The 18,964-nt window shown below is 44.5% G+C and overlaps 1 protein-coding gene across 2 annotated transcripts in view; it reads right to left on the reverse strand.

The window, feature by feature from the left end:
- Positions 1 to 18,964, reverse strand: part of MAD1L1 (mitotic arrest deficient 1 like 1) — a 2,576,418-nt gene that overhangs the window by 2,474,306 nt on the left and 83,148 nt on the right. For both annotated transcript variants that reach the window (XM_078664968.1, XM_078664969.1), the window contains exons 6-7: positions 15,127 to 15,208; positions 4,355 to 4,485 (exon numbers count right to left, since the gene is read on the reverse strand). In XM_078664968.1, the coding sequence (XP_078521094.1) occupies positions 4,355 to 4,485; positions 15,127 to 15,208 (213 nt within the window). The remainder of the gene's footprint in view (positions 1 to 4,354; positions 4,486 to 15,126; positions 15,209 to 18,964) is intronic.

Below are 18,964 nucleotides of genomic sequence, written 5' to 3' on the forward strand. Positions count from 1 at the left end.
GCCTTTCTTCTCCCACGCAGCAGTCGGGCATCACTATGGCAGTAACAGAGCCTTTACTACCCACCTGCTTTAACTACAGAGCTTCACTTTCCAAAACCAATCCACCAGTCATCGATCCTCCCATACCTCAGCTTGCTATCACCACCCCACCAACTAAGCATCACTGCTTCACCCGTACCCAGGAAACAAGCAATCACCCCCAATCTTCCTGAAGCATTGCTCGTCCACTTATACCAGCAACAGGTTATTCCAGCCTTCTGGTGCTTCCAAGCAGCAAAGCATCATTCACTCCAGCCTATTCCAGCAACAGGTTACCATCATTTCTTGCAAACTCGGCGATGGATTTACCCCTCAAGCCCATAGCAGAGTGCCAGCAATCCTACATGACATCAGTCCTCCACGTGTGCCAGCTGCAAGCAGCATTCCTCACGCACCCCAGGTACAAGGCATACCCTCCTAGCCACACCTGCTTCATTATGCCACCTAGAAAGACGGCACCATTTTTCACTTCCTCGGGCTCTCTCAGCTTTCCATCTTGGCAGCAAAACACATTTTCGTCACGCCACATGATTGCACACCTCCGATCACAATCGGCCCCCAGCACCAGCACACAAGGCCTTTGTCTCATCATTGCTATAGTGCATTTGTACAGCCATGCCAATAGCAGCACAGAAGCTGCTTGTCTCTCTTTAGCAACTTGGCTTCAGCTGTTCCTGTCACGCCAGTACCCCTTCACATATACAGTACGTGAGCTGCTCCTATTAGGGTCATTACGTCCATATTTATAAAAGAACCGCATGCCAGCACTGCTTCCTCTCTGCATACTGGTATGCCAGTGTCCAAGTTAAGTACGGTACCCCTCTGTAGCCCGGAATCATGACATCAGTCCTGTTTCCTATTTCTTTACCAGTACACCAGCCTCCATTTCTGTGCGAGTGCCAGTACAGAGAACCCTTACATATCTTTACTTATAAATATACCAAAAATGACTTAAATTCTTCTTTTTCCGACCCAGTACACCAGTTCTTCTAACTATACCAGTGCGTCTTCCTAATTCTTTACTAATACACCTTCCTACACTTGCACCAGTGCCAGTACAGCAGTCCTCCTTACCACTTCTCTAGACCTGCACTAGATGAGCTTTAAATGTACCAGTACACCAGGCCTCTTTCATAACTCTGTACCAGTATTTCGGCCTTCCTTTATATGCCTGACCCCGATTCAGCAATTTATGGCATCCATGTACCATTACTGCAAACCCCTTTACTATCACTTTACTAGTGAACCGGGTCCCCATCCCATCCCTATACCCCCCAACTAGTACATAATTCGCACTTACTATTCCTGTACCCTCACATAAGTATTGTCATATCTCCCTTACCTGTACGCCAAATCTCCTCTTGCTATCGCTGTACTACTGGCCCGATTCGTCGCCCCACACCTGTACCCGCTAATTAGGACATTCTTCACTAATTACCCTTTCTATTCGCGTACCTGTACATAAGTATTGCCATCTCTCCTATACCTGTACCAGTACACGAAGCACTTTGTTCCAAAAATACTGGTAAATCCCTAGAAAAGGCAAAATGGGTTACTAGCCTTTATATCCTTTCTGGAGCTTTTAAAACTTGCCCATAAACAATTGGGTAATGTGCCAGGAATATCACACTGCTCTCTGGAGCTTGTTCTGCAACCTTCCTTGCAGTATGCGTTTTGTGGTAATGGTTGGTGAAACATTGTTTCCACGAGTTGTTTCCCAAAAGTCCGGAGAAGTTAAAAATATTTCAGATATTGATTTTGGTAACTTTATTACCAATACCAGACCTGCTTTGGCCCAGTATTTTCCAGAGGGTGTGGCTTTTTTGGCCCACCCCTCCTTTTAGTTATCACTCTAGCACTTGTTTATGTTATTTGTGGATCATGTAACACAAATCAACAAATGTGGTCTGTTTTTCAGGAACACAGACAAAAATACATGAAGCTCAAAATACATGACCATATGCTTTCAAAGAACATCTAGGCAAGTAGTAATGTGACGTCTTTTTTGTTTTGGTTAGGTCAACATCCAGGTTTTGGTAGACATCTTCAAGCAACGCCTATATGTTCTAGTTCAATAAAAATATAAAACAAGGCTTGTATGTCACTGTTAGGATGTCCCCGGCATGCTAAAAAGACATGCACATTGCACTAAGTACCAGACTCCATCGAAACTTGTGTATGAGCGTGCCCTCATAGTGGATATTGGACGCCATGGGTGCATCACATAAAACTGTGATGGCCGCAAACCATATTTTGTTAATCAGTAGTATGAACCAGACCCTTTTCTCCATGTGAGGAGAGACATACCTGCTAGTTATTCTTGTATAAAGTTAAGCTGTTTTGTGAACCCTATAACCATGCGCTGATATTTGGTATGCAGGTCGCGTGCGTAGCACATTTACAATTGTAGGACTTTGTGTGTAGTGACAGTCTCAGTAGTAGACTAGTGGGATCCATTTTGGATACCGCTGGTTTAATACTGTACTTGATAGAGGATGGACACAGCTTCCTAGACTGTAGAGGTGCATTGCAGGCAGTCCCTTAGCTGGATGGTGAAGATCTAGACAATAAAGTGAGGAGGATGAAGTCAGGGATACATTTAGAAAATCAATGAGGACACTGTTAGCCAACAGTTACCAGTTATTTCTTCCTGGTACTGCAATTTGGGAGTGAGGAGCTGGATTTCAGTTTCTTTTGTTAAAGGTGAGAAAGTGTCACGGTGCAATGCCCTGCAGAAGGACACACAGTCCAGGAGGAGAATCCAAATGTATTACTGCAAAGAGGAACACCCCGTGAAATCAGACTGAAAGACACCAGAAACAACCCACACCACGAGGGTGCCCCCTGCTCTCTGTGCGCTTCCATGTGAACTACACAAAAGTTTTGGAAATACAAGCACCACCAAGTTATCTAGCAGCCTGCCATTGGTCGGAGATCTGATGTTTAAGACACAGGAGAAGAGGAGATGTGGCGCCTCTGAAGCTGAGCTAGTTTAGCCTGGAAGACCGCAAACTCCTAAGACACATCACTCCTATGAATCAGCCCAGATACTATCTCTGCTGTGCTTGGACACCTGTCTGTACTAGTCTCTGAGGAACGCCCCCAATAAAGAAGCTGTGGCACTGCACATGAGCTACTGCGCTTACTCCCTTAAGAAATTTCTGTTTCAAAGTGAGGCCAGTGCTGAGGCCCATATAGTTGCGCCAGCGGCAAAACTAGAACTGCTACAACCATCAAGCAAGTCAAGTGGTGCTTAGCTTACAAATGGAACAACGAACTACAAGCATGCAGAGGAATATAGTGTGAGAAACTAAGACTTTGTGCCAAGGTCAACGCCTGAACTTAGTAGTGCATTTAATCACAGGGGAAACCAGAAGTGATTTGAATCTGTCCTAAATTAAGGCATATCCTGTGGGAAACAGACATTAGATATCTTGTGGAGCTGGAAGATGGTACCGAGGGTGTGTAGACCGTACTGAAGATCTTAACTGAGATCCAAAAATGTAATTGCAATTCCAATTGAATTTAGTAGTATTTAGTTCTGCTGTGAAATTAAAGTACTTTCTTGTATACAAAAGGATAAGCACTGGGCTGGACAATACGCCATTTGTCTGTTGGTTGACCAGTGAGTTCTGATCTCTTGTCCCCCACACTATCTCCCTCAAAAGCATTTGACTGCCCAGCCCTAGCTACCCTGAGAGTCAAGTGAGGAAAGGGTTGTACTCAGTGCCTAGGTTGTTAGAACAGTAAGTGTCGGAGCCCTCGTCAGGAAGCCACTGCAGCTTGCATCATCCATTACCACTGCAACCGTTGCCATGACAGTATCAACACAAATTATCATCACGCTCCAACAAGTGTGACAATTTAACCTAACTAATAACCATCACAACCCTACAAGTGTGATAATTCAGACTATTCCAGGACCCCAGAGCGTGGCTGGCAAGTATTAGTCATTTGTATTGAATTAATAAATAATTGTTGTTGTGCTCATCAATAAATTAGACAACTAGCATTGACAATTAAGTGCCTCTTCGGAGCACCAGAAACCACCTGCTCAAATTAAGCACTGGCTGTACGTGGCCCAGTATGCAGAGCCATAGTATGATGGACCCCAGAACATCAGTGGAAAACGATCACAATCACCATCATTGTGGTGAAGTAACTCCTGTCTGCCATGTAGACCAAATGGGGTCAGATAGTACCCTTGAGAAAGATGTATTGCCAGCTGGGCACTGTTAAATTATCTTGTTCACACTGAAGTTACAGCAAACTTCCTGCAAAGTTGGAATGTTCAAAGACAAGAAGCCATTCATACCGATGATAGGCATTTTCCTCCTTGAGCTCCAGAAGCTCCTTCTCCATCTTAGGGAGACGTGCCAACTCAGATTTCATATTCCGAACGATAGATGCATCTTGCTCCTGTGAAGCCAGTTTCTGCTCAAGCTCCTAAGAGGCAACACAGACATGTAGATGTTGGTTAGGCATTAGAGACACATGGGTGAACAGCTATATTAAATGCAATTAGAGCCATACTTTGCTTCAAATATCAGCAGTAAAATAAACATTTTCATATATAATGAGACAAAAGGAAGGATTATTTTACACTGTAAGCATCTGTTCTTGGCATGTAGTGCTGTAGATTTACATGCTTTGCATACTCCCACCATCTAGTGTTGGGTCCAGATGTGTGCCAAGTCGTTTTTCTTCACCTTTCTGGCTTAAGTGATAAGATCTTGCGGTTTCTAAATTCTCATATGCAGACGACACGCAACTTATTACCCTGGGGGGGAAAACCCTTAATCCACCAAGATCAGATTCAGGGATTGTATGGAGAAAAAAAAGCCCTATGGATGTCGTCCAGCTGCCTTCAACTAAATACAGGGAAGATGGAAATCTAGCTTTTTGGAAAAGCTTCCTCCTATTGGTCTTATGATAGGTGGCCGCTGGATTTGGGACCAGTCCCCCACCCACAAAAAGGTAGTGCGAAATTTGGGCATACTGATTGATGATGCCCTCTCTGAGAGAGAACAAATTAACTCCACCTTTGGGTCCAGTTTTGAAATTATGCGCCTGCTTAGAAGAGCTTTTCAATGGCTTCCTTTTCAGTCCAGACAATTTATTACTCGGGCAATTGTTATGAGTCGCCTAGACTATGGAAACGTCCCTATGGTCGTGGCACATTACGCTTTTTTTTAGCTAAGCTTCAGGTGTTACAAAATACTGCTGCCTGTCTGATCTGCCAACTGCCATTCCGTCTCCATCAGAGCCCACATTGAAACTCTTGCAATCGCTTCTGATAAAAAAGTGCTTTTTTATTCAAACTTCTCTGCCTTGAACATAAGTCCTTCTTTGGAAATGGGCAGCTCTATCTACAGAGGAAATTACAGTTTTATGCTCCTACGCGCAACCTCAGATTCAGCTAACAATTCTTACTTCATCCCACCATATTCGCACTGCCAAATACGGGGGCAGAACTTTTTCTTGTATACATCCCCCATCACTAGAAAAAGCTATCCTTACATACACAAGCTTGTACAGATTTTGCCTGTTTTAAGAAATTTCTCAAAACATGGCTTTTTTTTTTTTTTCATTTTCCCTGGTAATTCTGGCCTATTATAGAAAGTTTAGCGTTGAGACCCTCTTGGGGTCATTCATTTGTGCTTTACAAATATAATTAACATACATAACTCCTCCTCTTGGTGATAAAGCACTTGGGCATCGACTCAATTATTAGATTGTTTTCCCGCAAGCAGTGAGAATGGAGTGTAGGTAAGTGTCCGTAAAGAGACATCTATGCGTTTGTAAAAGTAAAGGAATTGCAACAGCCACAGGTATCTGGGGAGGAGGGTGTGCGCATGTGAATCTACAGCACTACATGCCAAAAACAGAAGCTTACCGGGTAAGATAACATAATCCGTTCAAGGCATGTGTGGTTGTAGCTACACATGCTTTGCATAAACTGTAAAGCAGTGACTCCAAAAGTGGTGGCTAACTTGTGGGGGTTGCATTTGTTTGGAAAAGTGTATGTAGCACTGCCATACATACATTATCCTGTTGGTGTGATAGAACATCCACACATTAGTGTTTGGTGAAAGTGCGTGGTGTAGAACATGTAGCTGCTTTACATATATCAGCTAGTGGGATATTACCCAGTAAAGCTGTGGAGGCCCCTATTTTGTGAGTAGAGCGTGCTGTAGGGGACGTTAGTAAAGTCCTTTTGGCATAACATGTTTGAATGCATTTAATTATTCATCTGGCGATGCCTGATATGGATATGGACTTTCCTTTGTGAGGGGGCAAAGAAGCAACCAAGAGTTGCTTGGTTTTACGAAAGTCTTTAGTTTTGTCTATGTAATACATCAAAGCTCTTTTAACCCCTTGCTTACTTGTGACGGCCGGGTGCCGTCACACGTCGCGGTGGGCGTGTGTGGAGGACAGCCTCCGGCCGTCCGAATCTCGCCAATTAATAAAAACTCCTGCACAGCGTGAAAAATTCATGCGCACGGAAGGGGTTAACATCTAATGTAGGAAGAGCTGTTTCCGTAATTGTGTCTGGTTGAGGAAAGAATACAGATAACTCAACTGATTGGTTAGGGTGGAAAGGGGAGACCATTTTAGGAAGGAGTTCTGGGTTAGTGCGAAGAGCCACCCTATCCCTGAGTAACTGGAAGAAAGATTCTACTAGGGTTAGTGCCTGGAGCTCACTAACATGTCTAAGTGAAGTGATGCCAATCAAAAAGGCGATCTTACAAGATAGAAACTGGAGGGAACAATTACATAGTGGTTCGAAATATAGGCCCATAAGTCTTGGGAGGACAATGTTAAGATTCACCTAGGTGCAGATGGAACTTGAGGTGGAATCACACTCTTATGGCCTTCCATAAAAGCTTTGAGGACAGGTACTTTAAACAAAGAAAAGTGTAACCTATTTTGGAGATAGACGATGTGAGAAAGTGCCATCTTTCTTGCCTTGGTATGCCCCCACTTTTTTCTGAACTGCTGATGTGCTTTGACTGAGTGTGCCCTGGGTTCCTGCCAACTAGGTACCCAGGGCCTGTGTTCCTTCCCTAAAACTGTGTTGAAACTAAAACCCAATTGGCATCTCTGGCCACCTTTTCCCTAGTAAATGGTACCCTAGGCACCCAGGGCATGGTGACCAGAGAAGACCCCTGAGGGCTGCAGCACGTATTGTATCACCCTCAGGGGCCCTGTACTCTGACACCCACACACTGCCTTTGCAGGCTGAGTGTCTAAGTAACAGAACTAAACAGAGAGTCGACATGGAACACACCCCTGTGTGACATGCCCACAGAACCCACTGCCCTGGCATACTCCAGTCACCCCTCTAGCTGGGTGCCCTATGCCAGAGGTGTGGACACAGGTGCATGAGCCCTGTGCCCCTACAGTACCCAGGGCCACTCCTGGGTACTGTAAGTGTTGTGATGCCATTAAGAGTATATGGTGCTGGGAGGTTGTCACTACGAACTCCACAGCACCATAATGGCTACACTGAAGACTGACAAGTTTGGTACCAAACTTCTCAGCACATTAAACCCGCACTGATGCCAGTGTGGGATTTAATGTAAAGTGCACCAGAGGGCATCTTAGAGATGCCCCCTGAAAACCTAACCTACAATCCACGTCTGGGCTGAGTGGCTGCCACACAGCAGACATGCTGCTGGACCCCTGGGTGGAGAGCCCCCGCTCTCCTGGGCCTTCAAAAAGGCACATCTTGGGTGAGGTGCTAGGTCTCCTCCCCCAGGACGGGCAGGGGAAGCTTCAAAGGCATGCCGCCTCTGTGAGCCCCTCCGACCGCGACCAGCAAAGGGTAAGATTTCCCGACCTCAAAAGACAACCCTGCACCTGGTGCCCCACGGCCCCCTGTGCCCAACTCCTGGGTGCCTACCTATCCTCCAAGACCCCAACTTACCCCTCGAAGTGTTGGTCGCTCCAGAAGATCCTTCATCCCCGAGCCTGCAGCCTTTGTTCATTTTTCAAGTTCCTCATTGAATAACACATTATGTGCCCGACAAAGCATCCTGCACCCAGCCGCCCGAGTGCCCCTGGCAGTGCAACTTGTACCCTATCCTACTTCCCCATTTGACCTGAGCAAGTGACCAGGAGCTCAGCTCCCACAGCCTCGTAGCCTGCTACCCAGCAGCCACCAACCGGAGGCCTCCTTTCCCTCATTGGATAGCATTGGGCCTAACTACGTCTGCACCCGGCCGCCCCTGTGGCGCTGGGGGTGAACCAACCGTACTTACCTGACCCTGGGGGACCCCCGAGTCTATGCCCGGAACCCTAACTTCACCAGCCAAGTACTCACCTGGAAACCGATAACACACTTACCTGCCATTGGATAACATTGACTGGTTTGACTCGAAAAATCTTCTAAGTGTGTAGTTTTGGAAACTAAAAATATTCATATAAAATCACCCGAATTCCGAAGTACTCACCTGTGATCAGGGGAGAAGCCAGTACTGTACCTTGTAGCCCAGTACTGAACCGCAAAAGTAATCCTTACCGGGTTTACTAGTAACTTGTATTTTCTCCATAGGAATCCATTGTCTGCTTTTCTATGAAATTTCCTCTGTCTACTTTTGAAAACAAGAAATATTCTTTAAAAATCATACGAAATACTGAAACGTAATTACTTCCCTGTTTTGAGTTGAGAGCCCAGTGCTGGCCCCAGGAGACCAGTACTGGATTACTAAAAGTAAAGAGTTCGTACTTTACCTGCAACCTGAATTTTCTCCCATTGGATAACATTGCCAGATTCCTTTTGAAAAGTTTCAAAGTGTGAACTTTTAAAATAGCTTTTTATTCCTGAAAAATCACTACAATACCTAAAACTTTTTGCTAAACTGTTTTCAGCTTAGACACCAGGACTAAACCTAGGAGCCAGTCCTGGAATTACCAAAGTAATCTACAAAAGTAATCATCTGTGTTTATATTAGGAAATCCATTGAGCTCAATGCTAAATTGTGTGTAGAATTATGTTGCCTACTGCAACCCCTGTACCTATTGTCTTTACAAAGTTTATTGCCTTTCTGCAAAGTACTCATCTGAGACCTCTCATATTGAGAACAGTATATTTGTTTATACCTGTTGGCTCTAGAAATAAAACAACTATACCTTTTGATATAAAAACAATTGGCCTGGAGTTCAGTCTTTGAGTGTGTGAAACCTTTTGCTGACTGAGTGTGTACAACAAATGCTTTACACTGTCCTCTGGTACAGCCTTACTGCTCGACCAAGCTACCACTTTAGAGAGTAAGGTTACTCCTGGCTTTAATTTCGGTTATACCTCTGGGGTTTGTGGACTCTATACACGCTGTACCTTATTCTGGTCGAGTATATATAGAGCCACTTTCTCACAGACGACCACTGCAACAAGATGTAATCGTAAGGAAGTGAACGCAAGGCCAGAGAGTTATAGATGTAGAAAGAAACAGTGTTTTGTATTGTAGAATTAAGTGGATTGATACGATTATGATCGAAACAGACAAATCTTTTCCATTTAGCTGCATACCCTGGTCTAGTAATAGGCCTGCAGTCTTCTTTGAGAATGGTAACACAAACAGGTGGGAGACTGAGAACCAAATTCTACGATCTCAGGAGCCAAATCGCTAGGTTGAGTTCCTTGGGTTTTGGGTGCCTTAATTCTCTATGGTTCTAAGTGAGAGGGTCCGGGTTGAGGGGGAAGCTTCTTGTGTGGAACTACTGAGAGTTCAAGAAGTGTTGTGAACCAGGGCTGTAAGCCCATGTGGGAGCCACCAGTATAAGTGTGAGATGTTTGCCTGAGCTACTGAACCAGAAATGGAAGAAGATGGAGAAGCGTAAAAGCATAGGCAAATATCCAAGACCAATTAATTCATAGAGCATTGCCCTTGGTTAGTGGTTGTGGGAACATGGAGGCAAAGTCTGGGCATTTTGTGTAGTCTGCTGTTGCAAACAGATCTATTTGTGGAACCCCCCCACTTGTGGAAGTAAGGGAAGAGGACTTTGGAGTTTAGTTCCCACTCGTGGACTTATTGATGCATTCTGCTGAGGTCTGCAGTTGTCTTCTGCTCCTAGGAAGTGTTCTGCTAAGAGATGAATGTTGGGATGTAGAACCCAACACAAAATGGTCTACGATAGGCGTGATAACTGTAGATAGTGTTCGCCGCCCCGTTTTTGTACATAGTGCATGGTTGTCATATTGTCCGTCCATACTAAAACACATTGCTGATTAGGTGAGGTAGATACACAATACTAGGTGAACAACTTGAAGCTCTAGGTACTTGATGTGAAGATCACAGTGTTTGGTGTCCCAGAGACTTTGGACTGTGAAATTCTCTAAGCGAGCACCCCAACCTGTGATATATCTTACCAGGATGAGGAGGGGAACAAGGTCGATGAAAGCCCCCCCCTTTAAACAGGTTGTGTTCCACCACTGCAGAAGAGTGATGAGTTCAGCTCTCTATCAACTAGATCCTCTAAATGCGCCTGTGACGGAGACCATGGTTGTGCTAGACATTCCTGCAGCATACACATGTGTAATCGTGTTGATTGAGTCAGAAACATGGTAGTAGCATTTGGAAATGTTTGATTCTTGCTGTAGTGGGATAGGCTAATCGCAGCTGTGTGTTTAGGATAGCCCCTGGATACAGATGAATCTGTAAACGCTGCAGATGCGATGTTTGGAAATTGATAGTGAAACTTTAGCTGATGGAGCAGGTCTATAGTATTTTGAGTGTGTTGTTGGCACAGAGGAAGAGTGCTGGTTTTGATAAGCCAGTCATCAAGATATGGGAATACACAGATGTTTTGTCTGTATAAATGTGCTGTGCTACCAATGCTAGGCATTTGATGAATACTCAAGGTGCAGCAGTCACTTTGAATGGGAGGAATTTGAATTGGTAATGTTTGCCTGCTATCACAAATCTTAAACATTTGTGATACACCGGATCTATTTGAATGTGAACGCAGGCGTCCTTTAGGCTAGGGTTGAGAGAAAGTCACCTTGCTGTAGAAGTGGGATCACATCTTGGAAAGTAACCATATGGAAATACTCCGACAGGATGTAATGATTTAAGGGTCCTAGACCCAAGATTTGCCGCAATGACCCATCCTTTTTGGGAATTAGGAAGTACAGGGAGTAAACCCCCAACGTTTAAGAGGGACGGGTTCTATGGCTACTTTGAGTTGAAGAGCTTGAATTTGCTGTTTGAATGTTTGGTGTTCCAGAGAGCTTGTGAGTGTGAGGTGAAATGTTTGGAGGTGTGGTGATGAACTCCAGTCAATAAAAATGTTGGATAATGTCCAACACCCACTGATCCGATGTTATGGCTCGCCAAGCGGGGAGAAACTGTTGAAATTATCCCCCAACAGGTGTGGCATGATGGAGGGGGATGATGGGGGGCTGGAGGAGAGAGTCACTGCTTTGTGGTGGGTGCAGCACCATGTGGGGAAGCACCTTTGCCTCTATCCTTTGATTTGTTGCAAATGTAGTAGACTCGGGGAGAGGGGTGGTGACTCTTCCCTCGGTGGTATGAGGAAGAGGCATCGGGAGAGGTTTTTGGGCACGCCCTATAGGAGGAGCAGTGAAGGTAACCACGGCGAGTTGGTGTTTGTAATGCACCCATTGACTTTGCAACTTCTGTGTCCCTCTTCATCCTCAAGAGCCTGATCAGCCTGAGGGCCAAACAGGTGTTCCATATCAACAGGGACATTTAAAAGGCTTTGTTACACCTCTGGCATAAAGCCAGATATGCGCAGCCAGGCAAGGCGACGCAACAGAACACTAGTATTAATGCTCCTGGAAGCAGTGTCTGTACAGTAAGGGCGCACCTAACGAAGGTATTAGAAAAAAACTTGTCCTCTGCTACAAGCTCCTATCCTCTCCTTTTATGCTCCTCTCGAAGGAGCTGGAGGAGCACCTCCATTTCGCCCCAGTGGATACGATTGTATCTGGCCATTAAACCCAAGGTAGTAGCAATACGCCAGTGATTGGCGTACTGCGCTGCTACAATTTTGCCAGAGGCATCAATTCGCTTACTTTGCTTATCAGGAAGAGGAGCTTCACTGGAAGCCTGGAAATTAGCCCTCTTATGGGCATTGGAGACAACAAGAGTCGGGTGGAATTTGCCTTCTGACATAAATGGGGTCAGAGGGTGAGGATTGGTCTTTTTAATATTATACATATTTTTTTAATTAAAAACACACCGCACATGACCATGGGAGTGATAATACGGGCTTGCGCAGGATCTTTAAAAAGCTCATCGGTATGTTTCATCATACCCTGCAGCATAAGGAGATATTATGTTGCCATGTGTGTTGTGGGAAGAATTTCAAAAATGAAATCCTACTCTTTAGGCTCCTTATGGAGTGTTACCTGATGGTAAGTTGTAGCCTTGCCAATAAGCTCCAGATAAGAGGAGATGGCCTAGTAGGGTACAAGTTTAAGTCAGCGTCCCCTGGAGGGTCAAGGCTGTAGGCCAACTAAACATCAAGGGGCTGTGGTGCATCAAAGGTCCCATGCACACCTGGGAATGAATGTGGGGACCCTTGAGGAGTGATGTCTCATGGATCACCCATAGAATGAGGGAAGAGGGTAAAGGTGGAGGTGGTGGAGAAGATGTTGTAGAAGGGTGCAAGGGACTGGTGGCCTAGTCAGACTTCTAAAATTGCACCAGTAATCAATGGCCTCTCCCAAAAAAGAGTTAGCGCTTAGATGGAGGTGGCACAAGAACCACAGTCTTGGCCAGACTTCGCCCAGTGCAAGGCTGTATTTGGATTTGCCTCTGGCGGGCATCGAGTTTCTCCTGCATTTTGGAGAGAATCGGTTTCAACTGGAGTACCAGTACCGGATCTCAGCGCCCGTTTCGAAATCTTCGGAGCGAGATGGATTCATGTTTCATTGCCGAAGATGGAGCAGGTTGGCTCGGTACCCAAGTGGCTGACTTCAGATGGAGTTTTGATGCCAAACCTGAGGGCGCTGCAACCAACTCAGATTTTTGGTGCCAACCATGGCCTGCTGGCAGTGGTGGCCCAGGAGCCTTATGCTTGGTAGCAGCCAAATGTTTTTTAGGTGGTAGAATAGGGACTTCAGTACTCCTCATTACGCTGACCCAGTGGAAGGTACTGCATCTCAAGGTTGATTTCCAATTCAGAGTCTTCGATGGAAAAGTACTCTGTCTTGGCGTCTGAAGATGTCTGGAATGTCGTCTACCTCTCTCCGCTGGAGCTCCCTGCAATGTACACTTCGATCCCGTAGAGTTTTGTTCGACAGAATCAATTAGCAGGCCTCTAAGGCCTCTTCCCTGTGTTCAGGAGACAAACACAAGTTTCAGACCTGGTGAAGGTCTATCAGCGGGTACTTAGCGTACCACCTCGGGCAGAAACTGCATTAGTTCCATCAGCAGGTCATTGTATGGCAAAGCCGAAGGGGATAAAAAGATAGGGCCAAAGGGTGCTGTTCGATACCATCGAACCGACAGGCTATAGTTTTTCAATTTTCGAAACGCAAATGGTGGGAACGTGTTCGAGAACACTACAGATGCAGGTAAAGGTGAAGCGAGAACCGAAAGGAGTTCTAAACGTTCTCGACTGAGCGCAGGCACAGACATCCGAACCTGTCGCGGGAAAGAAAACATGGAGTTGATGCCTATGCGCATTATCACCAAGAGGAGTAGTCACTTTACCTCGTGACTCGAAAGACTTCTTCAAAGAAAAACTATTTGCACACATCCAGACCAGACACTAGATGGCAGGAGTATGCAAAGCATGTGTATCTACAGCCACACATGCCTTTAACATGTTTCTCCATTACACCAACTCTACAAAATCCTTCAAGGAAAGGTTAGAATCAAAGTGAAATCCCAAGACATCACAGAGTAAAACAGACTGGTCTGCAATAGGTGAGCCTCTTCTACAAAGTGAACCTCCTTCTGGTTTTGCCTTATCTCAATTGAGGCAAGGCTTTGCTGGGCAGGGTAACAGCATTACAGAGATTCCTCAGACTCCATCAAAGAGCGTTCTACCTGCAGCAGTCCTTCCGATCAAAAACCTTAAAAAATACTGATTAATTTCCACAAAAAGATCTTATCTTCACTGGCTTCCACACACATCACATTTAAGAACTGCTGCATCAGCTACAAGGCTATCAGTAACACTCCACCAAAATAATCAGCACCAGTACCACCACTAGACTGTAAATAAGGAATGCAAGCAAGCAGCAAAATACAAAATGCCTGCCCATCTCCTTTGAGCCAAGAGCATGGACACCAAACCCGTTCAGACCACCCCACTCATTCTTTTTCAAGCAGTACCTCATTGTATTATAAGATGCAGCTACTGTACTTCGAGGAACATTCCACCCACAGGCCCCAGTCAATCACACCCTGTCCCATTGTGATAATTTCCTACACTTCCTTCTGGGACTAGCAGATCACCCTTTACCATCCTCTTCCCACAGACTTCCTTCCACCATGCTTCGCATCCCTGCCCACCCAAACCTGGCTACATAGTACAATTATTTCTTGATATGTGCTCCGTTGCTTTATACCTGAAAGACGGTGAAAAATGGCATTAAAAAAACCACGGGCAACTCGGAGGCCCGATCGCATAAGAGACAAAGGAAATCATCTGTTTCCAAGAAACAAGAAACTTGTTTGTGCTATCTGCGCCGATAATGATTGCATATTTATGGAAACTTTGAGCTAATTGTTATTTGAATATTGTGCTTGCATTCATCTGACACACCTAGAGTCAGAATATCCACAGAATACGGTATTGCTAGGGGCGATCTTAAAATAAAGGGTGTTAAAATCGCTCTAGAATAGTGAAAGCATTTGCAATTCTTAAATCTCTTGTGACTATTTTGACCAAGCATTTCTTGCTACATTTTAAGTCCTTCTATAAGAGAGAGAGCAAAAGACAGAGAGAACAAAAGAGAGAAAGCATGACAGCATTACAATGAATGAGAGAGAACAAGATTACGAGGGCAAGCAAGAGCAAACAGGGAGTGAGAAATTCCCAAAGAAAAAGATCGACAAAAATAAATAAAACATAAAAAAGTGACTGAAGTAGACAAAAGTGGCTTACCTTTATCTTCTGTTCTTGCTCTGCATTTAGGGTCTGGCATGCCTGCAGGACTTGCAAGGTCTGGCTAGATTCCTGACATTTCCTGTAACACAGCCACATACACATTAACCATTCCTATCCATTTCAGCAAACTGCATAGGCAGAAGAGGCATAAAAAACAGTATCACCACTATAAAAGTTTGCATACAGCATCAAATTCAGAATACCCAGGCCATGAAAGCCAATCTGCTGATCATTCACATACAAATAGGTTCCCAGCATCCAACAAAAATTTCACAAAACAAGAATGCAGCAGCTACAGTTCCTTGCTGGAAAGAAAGAAATAATTCCCACACAACAGCAAAACTGTAGTTAATTTATGCTTTTCTCACCCACGTTTTCTTTCAGAGTAGCTTACACTGTTCTTTATTTGCAATGACCCTCTCAATTTGGCGGTTGTATTAGCTTGTAGACCCATTTGGGACTTGCACTAGCTTGTGTTGGTTTCTATCTTATTAACTACTTCCTAGTCACAAACACTGCTACACAGCTCCAGATCCATTCTGTTGGATCCTTCCCAAAGTATCATACAAATTCCGGACTGTGAGAAATTGGGTTGTTGGTTGACTAGGATATGAGCCCTGGTCAAGCAACAGCCACAAAAAGTCAATAAATTAACCTGCGCTTAACTCTGGGTAGCTTGGCACAAAAAAGCAGTCTAGCTTCACTTTGGAGGCAACATGTAAAGTATGTATGCAGCACATAAACAGTAATAAAGAGAAAACACAAGAAAAATACAACACCAATTTAGAAAAGTAGAGTACACTTTAATAAATTATTTAACACCAAGACGACAAATCCAATCAGTAATACCGGAATTATCAATTTTTAAAGCTTTTAGTAAAAATAGCGCCAAAAAGGATAAAGTGCAAATTATGGATGTCTGGTTGTGCTGGACCAGGTCAAAGTCATACTTTCAGGCCAATCGTAATGGAGCGCAGGTCGGCTACAGTCACCAGATTAGGCCAGCTGAAGTTTACCTTCTCAATTCACTGGCAAGATTCCAATTTGTGGAGGACAGGGTTACAGGCGCAGAGAGGGTGTTGCAGCAGGCTGCCAGAGAAGCACGAACAGCAGGCAATAAGTCATGTACGGGCGTTGCTGGAACTTTGAATTGGCAGTCCATGTGAAGGGACTAGGCTTTAGCGAGAAGAGGTGGCTGCCTGAGTTTCGCATTGAATAACTTCGCAAGTGGCAAGTTCTTGGTGTAATCAGGCACATTCACGGTCCCAAAGAGCCCAAAAACGTCAGTACAGGTCTCCGAGGACACACCAAGGGTCCAGGACCTGAGGGGCACCCCTTGGGAATTAGGAACTTGCTTTAGCTGGTCCAGAGACTGGTGCTGGAAGTTAATAGCCTTTTTTTCCTAAAGGCTCAGATCAAAAGCAGACTAGCCCTTGGAGTCACTCTGGCATCCTGGGGCCAAAGTTGAAGGTCCAGTTCTCTTCTCCCAGGCAAGGAGTCAGCACAGCAGCAGGCCAGTAGTTCAGCAGGGCAGCAGACCAGCAGTCCCTTGAGCAGCACAACAGTCCTTCCCGGCAGAGTCCACAGGTCCAGAAGTGAACTGTAGAGTTGGATCGAAGGGTATACTTGGTGTGAACTTTGAAGTGGAGGTGGAATCCAGAAGTTTCCAGTCCCTCCCCCTCCCTCTCCCCCTCCCCACCCCACCCCAACAAGAGGTGCTTGGAATTTCCTGCCCCCCCCCCGCCCTGGCCCCAGATTGTTACAATAGACTGGTGTCAACCACTTCGTGAGTTTCCTCAGGCAGAGCCTTTGAGATGTACAAATGTGGTAGTGACAGTCTTGCTATCTTGTTAACTCAGAGTGGACATCCTGCCAACACTGATCTTTTCTTTCGGTCACTGTCTGGAAGCAATACACAAAGATCAACTGCCAGCTACACTTATTCAAGAGACCCATGACATGCTACAGACACAAAAGGGCTAAGGGCAGGTAAATGCAATCTTCCTAACAGTGGCATTTTCAAAATTATAATTAGAAATCTGACTTTACCTTTAAATATATTTTTTCATTACAATTTCAAAGTCCCCAAACATAAAATTCCTACCAGCTTTGAATTGGAAATCATGACTTATTAAATGTAATAAGGAAAACCCAATGTCATCCTATGGCAGGGCTAGGTCTTACAGCAGTGAAAAATGAATTTAAAAGTAGATGTCCAGTCTTTTAATTACACAGCAAACTGCTTTATGTGCTACCTAGGGCCTGTCTTAGGGGTGGCATAGGTAACAAAAGGGGTGTTTAAGGTCAGGAAAGGGTGTTTAAAGGCCAAGTTGACATGGCGATTTTAAACTGCATACAGGCTGCAATGGCAGGCGTGGGACAGGTTTTAAAATGCTACTTAAGAGGGTGGCACAATAAGTGCTGCAGATCTGCTAATAGCACTTAATTTACAGGCCCTGGGTATATGGTATAAAACTCTACAAGGGACTTGCTTTACAAGCAAATTAAATGTGCAAATCGGGTGTAAACCAATCAAACCATGTTTAGGGGAGTGAGTACAGGCACTTTACTACTGCTAACCAGAGCTAAAGTGCACAGTCCTAAGGCCAACAAAAACACATTCAGCAAAAACGTGGGGGTAAAGACAAAGTTTGGGGATGACTCTGCAGAGAGGACCAGGTCCAACACAGACACTAGTCTACAAACATAAGTACAAATGAATCTAGCTTAACTTAATTTAAAGCTTAAACCAGCCACTTTTTTAAAAAAGATTCTTTTAATTTTTTGGGGAGTTTTATATTGCACAAACTCAACCTGAAGGGATCAGCTATCAGATCGCTTTACATGAGCACCAGTTGCATTACAGACAGACACATTCAGTTTGTTAGGCACAGCAATATTAAGTGATTTGCCCACAATCACAAGATTTTGAGCATCCCTGCCGAGCATTTAGCCCGGTTACCCAGCTTCGAGGTCGACTGCTCTAGCCATTAGGACACATCACTTTGCTCTGCTCCTTTCTCCCTTATATCCATACCTCTTCCTATCCTTCCAACAACTTGCCACAATGACATTGTCCTCAAATCTATTTACACTTCCAATTTAGTATGCCTCCATCATTGCCAAAAAAGGACTTGAGGTGAAATGAACCATAGACTTTCACAACCTTTTCTTTAAGTTACCAATTAAGACTCCGAGCACCACCCCTCAGTGACAATCCTGAGCTGTAAGTGTATAAAAGAGTGCTACCCAGCACCAACAGCTATTGTGAATCACTAGCAGTTGCCAGTGCTGGGCCATTGGGCTCCGTTTTTTTCTCTCCTGCACATATCTTCTCAAAAAGGCTTAGGGAGAACATAGCTTGTGTAACTAATCTACTGTACTGTGGATCACATTGGTTTATCCCTGCACCCTTCATCAGCAGGATCCTATGATATACATGTGCACCTTTATTACCGCCAAATAAAGAATGTATTAAAAAAAAAAACAATCGAAAATTATTTATCTCCCTGCCCATTATCAACTTTTCACTTTATGCCAAAGCCAGGAAGCTACTCTCACATAACTTTAGCCTTTCGACATATATCAGAATATGGATAGCAAAACCAATCAATTACAATTTCAGTATACATGGTGAACCGTAATAAATAGCACTAATTAAAAATCTCGAACAGAAAATACAGTCCACTGAAAGCAATGGCAATGAGTAGAGAAGCAACTGCTGCTACGATTCAAAAAGTAATATGGGGTGGCATGGCAAGAGAGACAAGTGTTGTCACTGTGCAAATAAGAGCAACATGGGAGTCAATCACACATGGCAGTTACATTCCCTTAT

Source organism: Lissotriton helveticus, chromosome 10 (genome assembly GCF_964261635.1).
Source record: "Lissotriton helveticus chromosome 10, aLisHel1.1, whole genome shotgun sequence".
Lineage (NCBI taxonomy): Eukaryota > Metazoa > Chordata > Amphibia > Caudata > Salamandridae > Lissotriton > Lissotriton helveticus.